This window comes from Varanus komodoensis, unplaced genomic scaffold, assembly GCF_004798865.1.
Source record: "Varanus komodoensis strain SLA01 unplaced genomic scaffold, ASM479886v1 scaffold12, whole genome shotgun sequence".
NCBI classification, from domain to species: domain Eukaryota; kingdom Metazoa; phylum Chordata; class Lepidosauria; order Squamata; family Varanidae; genus Varanus; species Varanus komodoensis.
The window spans coordinates 6550441-6568213 of record NW_025335349.1 but is presented as its reverse complement, the minus strand read 5'-3'; the positions used below and the strand labels follow the sequence as shown (position 1 = coordinate 6568213).

Here is a 17773-nt window from a genome sequence, read left to right as displayed (position 1 = left end):
CTCAAATACTGATTATTCTGGAGGTGCCATACACTCTGCAGCTTCCAGTGAGGTTGGATACTATGGTTACTCAATACAATTGAAAGCAGACCTTGAATATATAGTTACCACAAAAAGTTATTGATAATCTCTTCCATAGATCAATGGGCAGTCTAGGACTTTAAAAAAATCATCATTCTCTTCAACCCATCCACCCCAGCAAAAATGAAGGCTGCATGTGTACATTATAAATTTAAGAATAATGCTAATGATATCTGTCACACTGCATATAAAACATAGAGAAAGGAAAGTAACACAAAGAGCAACAGTGCAAGTCATACTTTACTTAAAATGATTGCTTTTAGCAAATTCATACAGGTAATTTGACTATAATTTCAAACCATTCTAGGAATTAAAAGCATGAAGAAATCAAAGTTGCTTGTTTCTTCAAGGAACTGAATACATGTTCTGAAAAGGAAGAGAGAAAATGTTGCAGAGCCAAGTGGCATTGTGTCTATCAGTTACATTTCTGTGAGGTGTCCTACCATATATAAAGAAAAAGGTTGTGTGTGTAGAGCCCCTGTGGCGGCATGTGCATCAGAGGCAGCCCTCCCCACTTTCTGCCCATTCCAGTGTTGTGTAAGGGTGTAGCTGCTGTGATTCTAGATCTAATGATTATATCATGGGTTATTTGCACTGTCAGTGCCACACCAAGCTGTGACAGCACAGCAATCCTTGCACATACCTGATTACTTCTGAGGACTGTAGGCTATAACATGAAGCCATAAATCAAATCCAATGTGAATACAGCTAAGGTACAGGCAATTCCAGAATTTTTTAAAAAGAATTATAACACAAAAAAACCTAACTAGAAAAAGATTTGATAGAAATGCAGAGAAAGGGCTTAGCATTGTTTACTTTTCCAGACAAATCTGCCTCATCAATGGTTTTGTAAACTTGACTGATGAAAAAATGTTTTATTAAGCAGCCAAGGGGTCACTGTGGATATAGGATAAGAAGAAAATGTGCTCCTTAATGGAAAACATAGATCTGTCCTGAACAGCTTTTTCATCTTTTCTTATTTTAAGATGAAGATTTCTTAATTGCCATGGTTGTAACTGCTTTTTCCTGGTAAACAGCACTAATTCTCTGTAAATTTATTTATATCTTGCAAAAGAATGCCGGAGAGAGCTGGATGAGTCACACACTGGTTCTCCCTGACAATGAGAAAGACAGTCCTAAGTATCCACAGAACTTATGTAACATCCTTGATATCATAATTATGAAAACAGAACCATCCGCTGTTATGGGAGATTATAACTTGCATTTCTGTGCTTAGAAGCAGGTGTATCTTCTGCCTTTAGGAGTTCAAGAATCCTTTTTAAAGAAGAAGGTGCTGTTGCACTCACCCTTTATCTCCTTTGCCCTCTGGCTGCACAGCAAATGCCTGATTTATAATACTAAAGAATATAACCAGCTTGATAAATACTGCAAGTCATACTGATATTAACAAGCTTAGGTAAGCATTATTTCTGGCATACTCTTCCACTGCCTATGACAGCATATTAGCAGAAAAAAGAAGTAAGAAATATTAAACAACATAATATTGTAGACAGTTTTAAACATGTCTCCCCCTATCTTGTTGCTGTGCTATAGTTAAAGCCTGCTTGGGTGAATGGTTGCCTTTGTAAGAAATTCCCCTCTTTTCCCCCCAATTATCAAAAGACTTCTTATGATGGTCACAGAAAGGTGCTAGTTACAGGAATCCTTTGCTCAATCACACAACACCACACACAGAATTTTGACCTGCACTGAGCTCATTCTTGAACTGAATCCAGGCACCCTGGCTTCTTAACTGCGCTAGTTGCTCACTAAACTTTTCTTCTCCTGGTGCAATTTGAGGGGTTTTTCTTTTTGAAATGTTGACTAAATATCACTTAGCCTATAACTTGTATCAAGACTACTGTTGAAGCAGACCCAAAGTAGATTACAAGTAAATGGCTACAGTTAACTTGAGTCTGATTTCAAAGAAACCAAACATGATCTATTGTTCGGGATACAAGAGCTGTGCTAGATTTTAACTGATGTACTTTAAATAAAGCCTATCCTCAATAAATGCTGGAGGCAGTCATTTATTTAATAATTAACTAATTAGTTTCATTACCCATTTCCCTACAGGAAATGAATCCACACAGCAAAAAAGCTGATTGCTCTTGTTTAAAAATTGCAAGTCCAAGTTTGCTTTATGATCTGGCCAGACTTCCCAGTCCCATCCTTGCAGTTCCATGGTCATTGCGCTTAATCCTCCTAAAAAGACTAGGATAGGTTTTAGGGCATATTAGAAGTACTAAAACTGTTTTGTAATGTGACTGGCTGAAGTAATTAGGTTGTTGCAGTGCAGGTTTGATATGGACCATACATATGTTAACATATCCTTTCTTGCTAAAATAGTGAATTGGATCCGAGGCTTTTTAGCAACTCAGTCTTAGGGATCCTGGGTGCCTGTCATTTTTTTTCCAGCCTAACTTTCTTGCCAATTTAGACAGAACCAAAGGTTCTGTTAAAGATACACAAAGAAGAAACCAAATCCACAGGAAGGCATTAACAATCACTAATCCTTGAGATATAAGAAAATAGCTAGCAACAACATGTGTAAGCAGATATCCAGGCATTGGTCATGGCTTTCTGAATTTATTACCACAGTGGAATAGTGTAAGTTACTTTCCTAAAGCTGGATTTCTTGAAGCCTCCCTTCATTCTCATGGTGTGGTAAATCAGCAGGAAGACAGAATCCCCATAGCTCTTTGTGAGCCGTGGGGCAGCTGTGCTCTCTTCATTTGTGGTCATAGATTCGCTGTGCCTCTCTCTCCGGTTTTAATGCTTTTAGGCAGTTTACTGGCAAGAGCTTTCTGTATTGATGCAGCTTTTATTTTAAAACGAATGTTTAGATTTTCAGCACACCCAGTCCCTGGCCTGGAAATGTCCTTGCTACTGTTCCCAGTTAGAAGTAGGGATGTAAAGCTGGAAGCAACTTCTAGTACTCTAGTACACCAACCGTCAGTGCACACCTAGCAAGGATTCTGATCCAATTATCCCACTGTAACCAGTGTTCCCCTAAGTTAAGAAAGCACTGGGTGCCGAAATCCTAAACATATTTTGTAGGAAATAAGTCACAACAGGCTGGGGTATAAGTGATATCCAGAGGGCTTCAAAAACATCAAGCTCAGAATGAAACTTCAAACCATGCAGCAGGAATCAGAAAATAATATCTGTATTATACCTCAGTCCCTCTCCTACATTTCCCATTCCCTGTCTGTGGCTAATTATCACGTAGCTGCAAATCTTCCCATAGTCACATACTGTTTTTTTAAAAACCACATAGCAACATGCAGCACATGTGTGTGTTTAGCCTTGCCGAAAGCCAATTACTATAGCAATTGGAATATTTTTACACCACTGCATTATATTTTAGACTGTGTGAAAATAACCTATCTAGAGATGGCAATATGTCATTTTTTGCCATGAGATTTAATCATCCATTATTTTGATGGGCGTAATCAGCCTGATGTTCCATGTTCTGGCAGATCTCATCAGCCTCTCAGCATTTTCACATTCCTCTGAGGCAGACAGTTTATTCTTTATTTAGCCCTGACATTTCTCTCTCTCATATTTTCTTTTCTATACAATAATACATCAAAACAGTATCTTGTCTTCAATAAGGTTGCTTATAATAACCCTGTGCTCATTTCTACTTTTGAAACCTGATTTTCTTTACCTCTTCAGCAGGTCCCTACCTGGACTAACAGCCATGTCCGATTTTGATTTTATTCTCCTTTATCTAATTTTGTTCTGGTCTCTGTTTTACATTCTGTGGCTGATTAAAGAATTCTCGCCTTTGCTTGATGATTCCTATTCCCCTTTCCTGTTACTGCTCCTCAGTACTTTCCTGTGCTGCAATAAAAATGACTCAGCTACTGCCCTTCCTACACAGCAGTAGCACAGAGATGTCCTCCTCATTCTATTTTCTCCACATGGCTTACAGCCACAGCTGCCCCTGGCTGAACAGAAGGCTTTCTGCCACTTGAGACGTTTCCAGGCCTTGTTCCAGCAATGGCAAGTGGTACCACCCTTGCCTTCTGCAGAGAAGAATGCAGCACAACAAAGACGACTCACCTGAGCATCCCTCCCCGGTACACAGATCCGAGACAGATGCAAGGATAGCTGAGCCGACGCAAAAAAGCATCTAATGACTGGCATTCCGCTTAGACTCAGCCTCCTTTGAATCAATGGCCACCTAGGATTTGTAAGTGAAGCAGGTGATGTTGCACAGTCATTCACTTGTCCTTCTGTTTTAAAACCACATGCTGATACTTGCAGCTTCAGAAGACCCCAGTACAGACAATTACCTGCAAGATTTTATACAGAAGCTGGAAGCTCTCCTCTGAACTACAGGCTACGGCCAAGAGAGCTGTGCTCAGCACGGAGTGAAGTAGTCATGGACACACGCATGCTGCCTGCTGTCCTTTTTCCTGTTAGGCCCACAGCCACCGCTGTGACAATTGCATTTTTAAATCACAAGTCCTTAAATGTATGGTGTTATGCATGTAAAAGTCAAAATGGAGAGCAAAGTGGAGCAAACTAGAAGTTTTGCAGCAGATCTGTGATTACATTTACCAGTGTTTTTGTTTTTAATACTGCTGCAGGGAATTTGCTTTTCAGCTGAGCAGTGTTGCTCAGGGAGGAATTTTACACTATTAAACAACTGTGTTGAAGTTTAATTGGAGCAGTGGTGCTAAAAAAGAGTTTTATGGTCCCCCCCCAATATACTAATGCTACTTTCTTTATCTATCTATCTATCTATCTATCTATCTATCTATTTATTTATTTATTAAAACATTTTTATGCCGCCCCATTCGCCGAAGCCTCGGGGCGGCTTACAACATAGATAAAACAAGTTAAAATCCATATAAAATAATCTTAATTAAAACACACATTATAAAATAAGCCGCCCTGGCCAGATAAAATTCAATTGTATTTAGCATTTAAAATGTTGCTTAAATAAAAAGGTCTTAGCCTGGCGCCGAAAAACAAATAACGACGGCGCCAGGCGGACCTCTCTGGGGAGCGCATTCCATAACTTAGGCGCCACCGCTGAGAAAGCCCTTCTCCGAGTAGCCACCCTCCTAATTTCTCTCACGGAGGGCTCCCGGAGAAGGGCCTCTCCCGCCGATCTCAGGGGGCGACTGGGCAAATATGGATGTAAGCGCTCCTTCAGGTAACCTTCAGGGAGCATAAAGAACATATTTTTTTTCCTAAGGAAGCACTGCAGGAGGCAGGATGAAAACCCCTCTCTGTGCAGCAATGTTGGCATAAATTCTGACATGCACACAGTTATCTTAATGTGAAAAAAATGGAGATCCAATCTCAGGTCTCATGTAGCATGAAGTTTAGCCCAGATAGGAGTTGCAGGAGCTGCCTTGCAGTGTGCCAGGGCAATGACAAGCAATTCTAAATCTCTGAATCCCCCAGGCTTTGGATCTAAGGTCTAAGCTGTCTGTTCAAACATCGCCCAGGCTTGCATGCAATGACGAGCCAAAGTGCTAATGATCAGCTGAAGTGCTGCAAAAGCTACAGATGGAAGCAAAACATAGAAACTGTTCTGTGAATTTGCTCAAAATACGAACCTTTTCAAAGGGCTGAGATGGTGAACTAAATGCTGTATGGAACATTGCCTGTCTTCCAAAGCTAGATTGTTACTTTTGGAAATATTTTCAGGGTACCACAACAATTAGCTTATCAAACACCCTATTCCAATAATTAGCTTGCATCTTGTCATTAAAAAGACATATTTAACTCAATGTGACGTATTAGCAACAGTTTCTTGTTGGATGTTTACAGCAGCCTCATGATGATAAACAATATTCTGTTGCTGCAGCAAAACAATTTTTTTTAATCATGTAGCAACCATGTTTAGTATCTTTATAGTCTTTATTAGATTCAAAGAGTTTTATGACATACTAAATTTGTTTCTAAACTGTACTGTAATGGATACGGCCATACAGTAGTCAGTAAATCGTTAGCAGTTTGATCATAGATCAGCACTTCTGCTCACAATTTTGTACAAAAAAGTAGGACTGGTTTTGGGTTCTTTTTTGGCGGGGGGAGGGATAATTCTGAGCCAGGGTTAAGAAGAGCTCAGATTCTAACCTCTTTTCCAGTACCAGAGCATATCTCTGAAAATGAACAAAAATAAACAGTGCCCTTTGCTTCATTGAGTCACTCAGGCCAGGCTATACAAAGCTGAAAGCAGGGATTCCAGCCGAAAGGGTGTGACTTGCAGGCACCTCTCAATTTAAAAATTAAGTACTGCCCTGCCAGTACATCTTACAAATGTAGTTCTTTATTTTTCTTCTTTTCTATTTACCACTTAACAAGATCTGATTTAAAATAGTGCCATTCTTCTTACCTGTACTTTTTCCTAGGAGTTAACAGCAGGGTGGATTTGATTTAAATCAAATCCATTTAAATCGGTAAGATTAGATTTAAATCATGGCTTTCAACATAATTAGAATGCATGCATGCCTTACCCATAGGTAGAGGAACTTTATTAAAACATTCCCAAATTAGAACATGTTGTCTATCCCATCAGATAAGTTAGTTAGCCCAACAATAGCTGTCTTATGCATTTTTGAGCCCTAAGGTTTGCATACATAGACTAGATCAGCCTTCCCAAACAATTAGTAGTCCAAGTACTGGGGAAAGGGTAACTTGGCTTCAGTTGTCTCTGCTTTCAGTACCTCCACATTAGATTATTGCAATGATCCCTTTGAAGACAGTTCAGAAACTGAACCATGTGCAAAATGCAGTGGCCAGATTGATAATCAGTGTGGTGTAGTTAAGGGCATGGGACTGGGACTCAGGCAACCACCACTAGGCGATAGAGCCAGCCAGCTGGGTGACTTTGGCCAGTCACAGACTCCTGGCCCAACCGACCTCACAGGGCTTCCAGCCTACGGGGCAGGTGAAGCCAGGGTTTCATTGTCTATCTCCAACCACATTATCTGTGGAAAATGCTGAGTGCCAAAAATCCACTCCTTGGGATTTCCGGAACAGCTTGGGATGTTTTGAAGAGGCTGCAGCAGAAAAAAAGAATTATTGTCACAATTGACAGTTCATTGATTACCTTAGAAACTCATGTACCTTGATTGGTTAAGGCATTCTCTGAATTTAGCAGTATCTCCTCATGCGTAAGAGGGTTTCTGTATCCACTGTAGTCCTAGCACCCAGCCACTCCAATAGTGAATTCCTGTAATTCTTCTGCCTTTCTGGTCACCTGATGAAGCCAATTGGCGGAAGATTTTGGACAAAGAAATACTGCACCCAGCACTTGCTTAAAACTTTGGAATTCACAACAGGTAGCAGTAATGGCTGATATGGGTTTTAATGGGGATTAGACAAATCCATGTTAGTCATTATGGCTACTTGCTATTTGCTACTTCCAACATCAGAGGCACTATGCTTATGTGCACCTATTGCTGGAAAACACAAACAGAAGAGTGCCGTTTTACTCATGCCCTGCTTGGGGTATTTCCAAAGGCAGCTGTTGGGCTACTGTGTGAACAGAATGCTGGATTAGACGGACTGTTGGCCAGATCCTGCATGGCGCTTGCATTTATTAATCTGCCTCCTCTCACCCAACTGTTTCCTTCCAAATCCACCAGTGGTATTAACTAATATTTTGCACCTGAAGGGTTAGTTTTCTGCTGAAGGGAAACACAGGATGCTTCCATATGCTTCGTGAAACCATCGGTCCATCTAGCCAAGCACTGCCAACATGGGTTGGCAACAACTGTCCAGAGTTTCTGGCAGAGTTCTTCCTAGCCCTACCTATAGATGCCTGAGACTGAACCAAAGACTTTCTGCAAGGAAGGCAGGTGCTCTGTCATTGAACCATGGCCCTTCCTCTTGGCCATGCAATTGAAATAATATTCTTTTCTCGGAAATAAAATCTGTTACAGTAATACTTTTCTAGCTACTCTACCTTATATCTCTTTCTAGTGGGTGCCAGCCATCTTAAACATTCATTCTCCCTCAGTTTTAGTTGCTAGACATAAAGGAGATTCAGATAATAACCATTTGAGTCCAGACACGTAGAAAAGCCACATTATTGTTTTTAATCCCTTAGTAATTAACATAGTGCAGCCTATAGAAAACAAACACAAATACTTCCCAGTCTGTTGACGTTAACTACCTAGCTCACCTATGCAAACTGATCTCGAGGCTAAAAGTTTAACTGTTCCTCCTTGATGTCTCGGTACCTGCTCCACATGCTCACGTGAAGGCAAACAGGCGGAAGGGTTGGTGTCCTGAACATCACTGCATTCTCCCCAGGAGGTAGGCCTGTAATTCTTGCTGGCTCAGACACTTTCCAACTCTGGGGCCCTTTCTTTTAACATCGGTCCACATTCAACCACTTAACTGCTGCTGCTTTCACTGTCTCCTTTATAGGCTCCAATATTCCACTCAGGGTAAGCTCTCTCTTTTCTGCCATCACCTCTCAATGCCTTCTTTGCTGTCCTGCAGTTATCTTTTCCTCCTCACATTCTCTCATCCCCACAGTAACCAGCAGCTCTCAGCATTCAGGATGGCTCCCCAACCCCATCTCCAGCTGTCCACTCAGTATAAGACACTCTTTTTAAAAGTCAGTTCAAATCCCATCTCCCTCATTAGATGATGCTAGCAATGCTAATAATGTAAATAGGATACACATTCCTTACTTACATCACTGTTAGATGTGCTTCAGGCTGGCACAGCGGTCTATCTTCATTTGGTTTCAGCAGGGGAACTGCCTTGGTCACCCTGTGGATGACCTTTGTTTGGAGAAGGACAGGGGAGTGCATCCCTGTTCATTCTCCGGCTATCCATACCGTCGACCAGCCTTTCCTTCTGGCTAGGCTGGCTGGATTAGGAGTTGGAGGCACTGTGCTCCAGTGGTTTGGCTCCTATGTGGCCAGCTGCTTCCAGGTGGTGGTGCTGGGGAGGTACTCGTATGGCTCTGTGCCGTGACCCCTACACCACGGGGTATTGCAGGGTGCCACACTTTTCCCCATGCTTTTTAGCATATGCATGAAACCACTATGTGAGGTGGGGTGAAGTGTCACCAATATGCGGACGACACTCAACCCTACCTGTCACCGAATCGAGGTGAGGTAGTGACGGTTCTGAGCCAGTGCCTGGACAGTGTGATTTCATCTCGCATCTACTCCTTCAAAAATTATTCAGACTTTTTTAAAGGATTCACTAACATTCTTTAGGAAATCCATTAGCAATTTTTCCTTTTCTTTCTTCACTTTTATTTAAAAAGAGTGATAGTTTTAGTGACAGTTTAGTTTCATTAATTATACCTTACATCCATATGTGCTGGAGTTTATCACAGAAAAGAGCAGAACAGTGTATTGCACTAAAACCAACAAGGTGTACCAGAAGCATACATTTCTTGGGCTTTGCTGTTAGGAAATAAACATATCCAACATGCATAAGAAATAAGATAGTCAAAATATATTGGCTCAGATGGTATATATGGGTGCTTTGACAGGCATTACTCCGAACTCTGCACTTTGTCACTATAGCACAGATACATTTTATGCTATTTTTACTGTAAGACTGTCCCAAGACACTAGTAGTTGGATGGTATATAAAAGCTTTAAACAAACAAACTCCTGTTCCTCCAACATGCTTCCTAGTTTTCTTTCCCTGAGATAAAAGGGCAATAAAGGCCATTAATTTGCTGCAGTTTATTAGTCTGTAAACAATACACAGAATTTTCAAACATTAATTTGTATCCTATCAATAGCTGCTTATTTTGGATACACACTAAGTTATCATATACGTACCTATAGTCTAATAAGCTGTGCAAAAGCTATGAAGGTAAAACTTGGAACATTCATAGATAACAATGGGAGACTAAAAAAATGCGGAAAGGTGACCTCTCAAGATTTCAGAAGATAATTGTTCCACAGATTTTCACCCAAATTCACATTAGAAAATTTTTAGGATTCCAAGAAAAAAATCAGTATTCTAAAAACACTTCCCCTTATTCCATTTTGGTGAGACTGTTTTGAACATATATTTGCATGAAAAAATATTTTTAAGGGATATTGGGATTTTCTCTATTACTATACAGAAGAAATCAGCAAGAATATTTTTGTTATTTCAAAAAATTGTGTGCCTTCAAATATAAGCATTACTGGTCTGTATTTACAAATAAATAAGTTAATAATTTTGACAAAAAGACTGAGTGCAAGCCAAAGCAAAGGACTCCATCATCTGGATAATTTATTTCAGGAGAATGGAAAAGTAATTCATTAATGACTGTGTAACAGTGGAGAAATATATTCAGAATGTCAGAATCAGAGCCCGATTGGTCCTGCAAGTGTCTGTACAACCAGGAGCTCTTCTGTGGGCAAACAGCCGGGAAGCAATCATGTACTACACCTGAAGGTCCTGGAGACCAGCATAAAAGGCTTTCTGGCACTGCTGCTCTTTGCCACAACAACACAAGCCATCCCCCGGACTCCTTCTGCTTTGGCTCCAGGCATCTCCATGCCTTGTTCCTGAGTAGACCGTCTTGCTCCAGCCTGCATCCTTCCTGCTGTTCTCTTCCTTCCTCTAAGTAGACCCTGCCTTGCTCCAACCTTCACTTCAATGACGCACCCAGTAAAATGACCTCCAAATAGTTCTCTGATTCTTTCTCTCTGTGAAATCTGACTATTCTTCTCCATGGTATTGACCTGGGACTGCTGACTTGCCTCTGGCCCATTAGCAAACTTCTGGACTTTACTTCAGCTCGTGCCTTGGACCCGGCGTTCTGCCCATTCCAGCTGCCACCCACGGCCCAGCCCTCACACAGAGTAGTAGAATCACAATAAAGAAGTGGATAAATATGGTTCAGTGGATAATACTTGGGGATTACTGTTACATTCAGTGCATTTGATTCAAACAAGTAAAAAAAGAATGTAGCAACTCCAAAATACTTTATAGTCAGAGGAGTGGCAGCAGTTCCATCCATCATATACCTAATTGATATGTTTTACACATCAAGTGGGAAATGTTACATGCTTCATAAAGCTCTAAAGAGAGGCCAGGTTACATGAGACAGCAATTAATCAATTGCCTTGCTGCATCTCAGCTTGTAAATAACAAACATCGGTTTTTCTTGAAGTATCTCTGCAATTTGCATTGCTGAAAAAGTTTGGTTGCATTGACAAGTATAACGATCTTACATGAAAGTTATAGCCTTCAAAAGGACTTCCCCTTGAAGTATGTTTAGGATTGCAGCCTTAATTAATTCTATCAACCGTTATATTCACATCACCATCAGGAACCAAGGACAAAAAGGCAAAAACATAGTTTTAAATTTAAAGTATATTTATCCAAAGTATTCCTCTCAAAAAGGTAATTAAATAAATTATGGGAAAGAAATGCAAAAGAAAATTTGGGTGATTTTTTCCATCATTTTTACTTCCACCCAGATAGCAGTAGCATTAAAGTCTGGAACCGTTTAAAAATCTATGCAGCGTCCTTTCCGTTCCCAATCTCCGTAACGAGTAGGTTCGGGGCCTTTGGGTCCACCCTTTTCTTTTGTAACAGGATTGATGTCATCTGGAAATTCTAAAAAGAAGGTACAGCAAAAGGCCAATAAATAGGCGGTTCCGCTCAGCTATTAGACTTGTAATGCTACTACATGTAACATTCCTGGGATACTTCAGAGAGTCCTTACACATCACCTTACTATGGCACTAGGGGTCACTAGGAACCCTTATTTCCTGATTGCTTATTTGCTCCAGTTTTAGCTGTGGGACCAAACCTACCATAAGGTATATGAAGAATCAATAGCTTTGAGTAACCTAGGGCTTATAACTGTGCTATTACAATCTCGGGATACAATTATGTAACAATATGTTAACAACTCATATTCAAAGAAAAACTTTTGAAATGTATGAAGCAGCTGTTTTTAAGAGACATGACACAGCAATTCAGTTTATTCAAAATAATACAAACATGGCAGTGTGCTGGGGAAAAAGATGCAGTGAGGTAAAAAAACTAAATGGATGATTTTACTTTTAAAATTTGGTTATTTCAGCATCAGAAAGTAACCTTCTAAGCAGGTTCAGCCCCTGCCCCGACACATACAAACCAAAAGAAAGAATCACATTAGCAAACTGAAAAGCAACTGTCGTATTATGAATGTCAGTAAAGATAATATCCACACTGCGTTGAGAATACAATGCCTCAGAGCATTGACACAGACACAGGAAGCAAATGATACCACAATTATGTCTGTAAAAGCTGGATAACAAAGGGATACTGCCAGCTATTGAAAATGAAAATAGGATGGTGTAACTGCATCCAATTACAGTTCTTCATGTGGCAGCTGCTTGCCCCAGGAGGGTTGTAGCATCTCAGCACTGCATCTGTTTTGGGACTATTTTCCAAATGTTCATATTTATGTCTTCTACACTCACAAACACTTACTTTCTAAAGGCTCCTTTTCTGCACTGGATTCTTCTGGCTCATCAAAACGACCTACTGGCAATTTTGGTTTTTTAAGAGGTTGCTTGGTAGATGCAGCATTTCCTTTTGTGCTACAGTTAGTACTTCCCAAAGAGGTGTGCAGCAAAACTGACCCTATTATATACAAACATAAATCAAATTGATAAAGATGTCCACAGGGATCCTCATTCTCCGATGTGCTGAAAAAAGTTTAGATAAACAAAAAAGTAATGTTCTATAGCAGAAGGTACAGTAGAACTCTAGATGCACACAGAGCAAAACTTCAGAGGACTAGAGCATAGAATGATGTACAGGGATGCCCCGTACCTCGAACTCAATTCATTTCAGGAGGCTGTTTGAACTCTGAATCATTCGAAGTCCAAAGCAACTTTCCCCATTAGAAATAATGGAAAGTGAATTAATCTGTTCCCAGACCCTGAACAACACTCATTTCAGTAAACTTAAAACAGCAAATACAGCCTCCTGAAATGAATCAAATCTGAGAGTATGTATGAGATGTGATCAAAAAGTGCAGTGAATGTTTAAATTTAAAAAAATACAGTAAAAGACACATTGCATTAATCCCCCTCAAAATACATACTCCCTCTCGCTTTGAACACACTTACCCTAGCACTGTCGTGGCTGCCTTGATGTCTTGAATCGATTCAAGGCAAGATGAGATGAATTGATTCAGGATATCAAGGCCATTTTTCCCAACTTGGGTGCATAACTGGATGATATTTTTGCTGCAACCATATTTTTTCTTTGTTTGCAGTTTGAACTTAGAAGCATCACTCAAACTGCAGAGTGATTTTATCTCAACTCTAATGTTCAAACTCTGGATTGTTTGAAGTTAGGGTCGTTTGAACCACGAGGCACCACTGTATTAAGAGTACCACATCTGTGTGAACACTTGCCAGTGTATTCACCTGCACAACTATGAGCAAGTCCATCAAAGCATGCACAGATACATCTTTCATAAACAGACCCAACCCTAGATAGATTTCCTCTTACACCACAAACATAAGCAAATGGATTGCTGTCATAGTTTAAACACATAATACCTTAAAATGATTAACAGTAATAGTTTTGGGGGGATTAAAAATTTGTTTCCCCTAAATTGTGAGCATATGAAGCTGACAATTGGCCCATCTAGTGCAGGACAATCTATTCCAATGAGCAAGAGTTCTCTGAGATATCAAGTAAGGGACTTTCTCAACCCTAACTACTTAAAATACTTCAACTAAAGGTATCAGGCATTGAATCTGCATTTTAAACCTTCATGAACCTAGATTAAGACAGTTATCACTTGGTATGATATAAACAATTGCCAGTCTGGACCAGATCCACCCCAGCCCTAAGTATATACTGAAAGTGTCTGAAAACATCACTTTCTCATTTTGTGACCAGTTGAATGCAGACTATTTTTACAGTACAAAGGCATGAATGCACATGTAAAATGTAACATATTGTGGATAAACTTTCTGTGATATAGTCAGATCTATTCTGAGAACAAAAGAGTCACTACTACAGAAAAAATAGGGGTTATCGAGTGGCAGCCACTCTCAGCTTCTCCATTAATATGAAGGTTGACGCTGACAAAATGAAATAATTACACTGTAAGTCTGTACAGAAAGTACATCAGAAACGTCTGACATGCCACTGATGGGATGAACTAAGAGATGCCACCTATTTCTCCTATTAGTGTGTCTGCACACAGGTGTCAGAAATGTAAAAATAGTGCAGATTTCCTCATTGCTTCATGACCCCACTGGAAGTCTGTTGATTTCCATCAGTTCCATGACAGTTGAATAGGAAGAGCCTCAGGGACATGTTGCCAATTGCAGCACCCCAAAACATCCCAAAAGTAATTGGCCAGAGGAAGGCCCCAAAAGTAGTTTGCCAGAGGAAGGCCACATAGTAAAAACACCACAATTATACTGTCCCAGGAGGGAGGGCAGATAAGAACAAAATGAACTTTGTGTAACCCACAGCTAGCACGCTAGCCTGACCGTGAATACAGTAATCAAAGGGACACTGGACACTGGTTCTAGCCGCCATGAAAGTTGCAGATGTGCAGGGAGTAAGAATATGGCAAGCCTGTGTGAATCTTGAGCAGATTAAGAAATAGACATGGGAAATGTCTGGTCCTTGACAGAAGAAAGGACTCTTTCTCCAGTACGGGAGGGGGTGCATATATTGATGTATCGATGTATTAGATGTGTATTAGGTGACCTAATTGGTTACCTAGGGTATAAAATGCATACCGGGGTTCAACTTTTGAGACACTGCTTTGGGCTGAATGTCCCCTTTTGTCTCTCTTTATACTATAGTGCACTAGAATAAGGCTGATTTTGGCTCTAAGTCTCGTCTCAGGCTCCTTGTGGCTCGGGTCTGGGGTCCACCCAGGTTTGCCCTAGCTGTTGACTGGCTGAGTTTGGTAACAGACAGAATGCTGGTGACTTCAGTCACGGTTGTGGCTCAGTGCCTGGAACAGTTCAGAGCTGCAGTGTAGAATCAAGAAAAGAGCAGCTACAGGCTCACCATTCAGTTGCATCACCATAGCAAGGCATAATAGTCTGATCTAGTAAATGACACTCTAATCTACTTAAGAAATCATCCAATTAGTAACTTCATTCTCCCCATTTAGTTTGCTCCCCACCCCTTTCAGCTGTGACTTTAAAACAAGATCTTCGTTTGCTACTGCACAGCTAACTCCCAAGCCAAATTAAAATGACCAGAGTAATTAGAACTGTTCCAACAGGTCCCCCCTCCCTTTTCCTGTTATTGTTTAATTTTGCCAGGTGTGGCTGGGTACCTATCCAATTCTTTCTTCTCTGTCTCCACCCCCACTTTTCTTACCATAGGCAAGGAGTTAGGGAATTAATAGGATGCTTCTGAGTAAATGTTGCTCCTCTAATGATTCAGTTATCTCAAAAAATTCCGCTCCTAGTTTTTGTGTCCAGCTTCTCCATTTCGCGGCTCAGTTTATAAGCAACTCTTCTCACCAGCTACTGGAATGAATGAGCAGAAGCCGATTGGGATACATTTTGGGGAGTGGCTGGAAAAGCAGCTGAAGCTAAAGTCAAGGAGGGTGCTGCGGCCGGGGCAAAGGCAATCAAAGAGCGCGAGGCTGAAATCTAAGCACCGGCTTACTTGGAAGCAAGCCTCCTTTAAGCAAAATGGAGCTTAAACCTACAGAAGACCTCTATAGGACTGTGCCCGTGAGTGACTCCAGAAAGGGACGGGGAAAACGGTAGGCTAAAACAACGAATCTCCTCCTCCGTGCTCGGTGCGTCCCCTCACTTTTTCTTGCGCGCACGCGCACACACACCTCAGCCTCACAACGCGCGCGCGCACTGACTGGACTGCGCCGCCCCCCCACCCCGGTCGCTTGCTGCACGGGAGGCACTATTTATTTATTTAAAACATTTTTATGCTGCCCCCATTGCAACAAAGCCTCGGGGTGGCTCACAACATCCATAAAATAACATAAAAATACAATCAATAATTTAAAAACTGGTACCATCTCGGCCATATATTAAAATCTGTAAGTACAAGCCGAGCGAGCAAGGGCTGGGCTGGTGCAGCGCTTTCTCTTTCTAGATCGTCCTGCTGAACCACACCAAAGAACACTACTCAGCCTCGGCTGTAAAAGGAGGAATCCGTGGACACAGCAGAAAAAGCTGAGAGAGAAGGGCCGAAGATGATTAGTTACAACCGAGCGGGAGAAGGCAAAGGGTGGCCGCGGGCCCTCTCCCCCTGAGGGCTGCGGAGCTCTGCTCCAGCTGACTGGGGTTAGCTCTCAGCCCGACCGGACCGACCCTGGGCCAGCTGACCCACCCACGAGACGGCGGGGCCAGGGCCTAGTTGCGAGCCTCTCTCGCCCAGCCACCCACGCACCCTCTCCCGCGGTCCTCCCGCCTCCAACTCCCCGCCCCCGCTTACTGGTTGGCCTCGCTACGGAGACGAAGCAGCGGCCCAAGGCGAGCGACAGCCTCAGAGCCATGTCCCGGCCGCACCAGGGCCTACGCTTTGCTCTGACGCCGGGCTTCGCGTGTAGCAGGCGGGACTAGTGCAGCGGGCGCCGCCTCCGCGCAGCCCCTTTCCCGTCGTTAAGCGGGCTGCGGTAGCCGCGAAGTGGAGCGCGATTCGTCGCTTTCGGAATGGGGAGAGGCAGGGCGGCAAGTGGGGCTATCCCTGAAGAAGGAACTGTGAAGGGGCCGGAGGACGAGTATAGGACCAGCGATGACTGCGCCAACTTTCTTTGTAGCACTAGGGGCGCAGAAGGCAACGTCCCCGCGAGTTCACCTAACACTTTAGTTAGTGCACAAACACACTTAGATCATGATGCACAAGGTGTTTGCAGTGGATATTTCAGATCGAGGAAATTAATAACGGCGTGGAAACTTCAAAGTAACTTGAGCTTCAAGCAGCTACCTTTTCAGGCAGGCAGCTGTCCCTAGAACGGTAAAACGGCTCCTAACCAGGTTAACTGCCAGCTCGCTAACTCTGCATTACCTTCTATCGTGGGCTATTCCGCACATATTAACTAGCACGATGCAGCCCTGCCACACATAACAAAACCGCCCTTAAAAACCATTCTAACAATTTTGAAATTCTATTGACCATAAGCTGCAGCAGGGCCTATTATTAACAGAAAGGCCAGGAGAAAATAACAAATCTAGTATGGCTATTAAGATTCTTGGTTGGATGCAGTGAAACCTCAGAAGGGACAGCCCACCCCACATTTAGCAGTCCTTCCACCTGCAAGAGAGATTTGGGGAGGGGAAAGTGCTGCTGTGCTTCCCCTGGCATTTTTCTGGCTCTAACCTACCCTTGACCTAATTGCTTTAGAGACTTTCTGGAGGAAGCAACACAAGGTTAAGACAGAAACCAATATTTAGGTAGCTAGAATTTAATGGCTTCCTCTGGTAAGCTAGAATTAAATGAATACTAAAATAGAACAGTGCAACTGGATAAAAGTTCGGAGGAGGAAGCCATAGGCAAGGAAGGGGAGAGAGCAGTTTAGGCAAAAAGCAGGTCAAAATAAAACCACTTCTGCAATACAACCATCACTGAAAAATGTACCTCAGGTGTGAAAATAAATTTTCTAAGCTACAGCATCAGTACTGGAACAGTGGAATGACTGCCACAAAGAATTAAACTGAACACAGTCTTTTAAGTAAAAAGAAATTATAAACAAAACAAAACCTCTTCAAATCACTACATGGATTGACAA

The 17773-nt window shown here is 41.8% G+C and overlaps 1 protein-coding gene across 1 annotated transcript; it reads right to left on the bottom strand.

Annotated features, from left to right (window-relative positions):
- Window positions 1–9753: 9753 nt before the first annotated feature.
- Window positions 9754–16620, bottom strand: SDHAF4 (succinate dehydrogenase complex assembly factor 4). Its single transcript, XM_044421814.1, has 3 exons — window positions 16480–16620; window positions 12514–12666; window positions 9754–11649 (listed from the first exon to the last, which is right to left on the bottom strand). Exons 1-3 carry the CDS (start codon window positions 16538–16540, stop codon window positions 11540–11542), a joined length of 324 nt encoding a protein of 107 aa, XP_044277749.1. The 5' UTR covers window positions 16541–16620; the 3' UTR covers window positions 9754–11539.
- Window positions 16621–17773: the final 1153 nt, after the last annotated feature.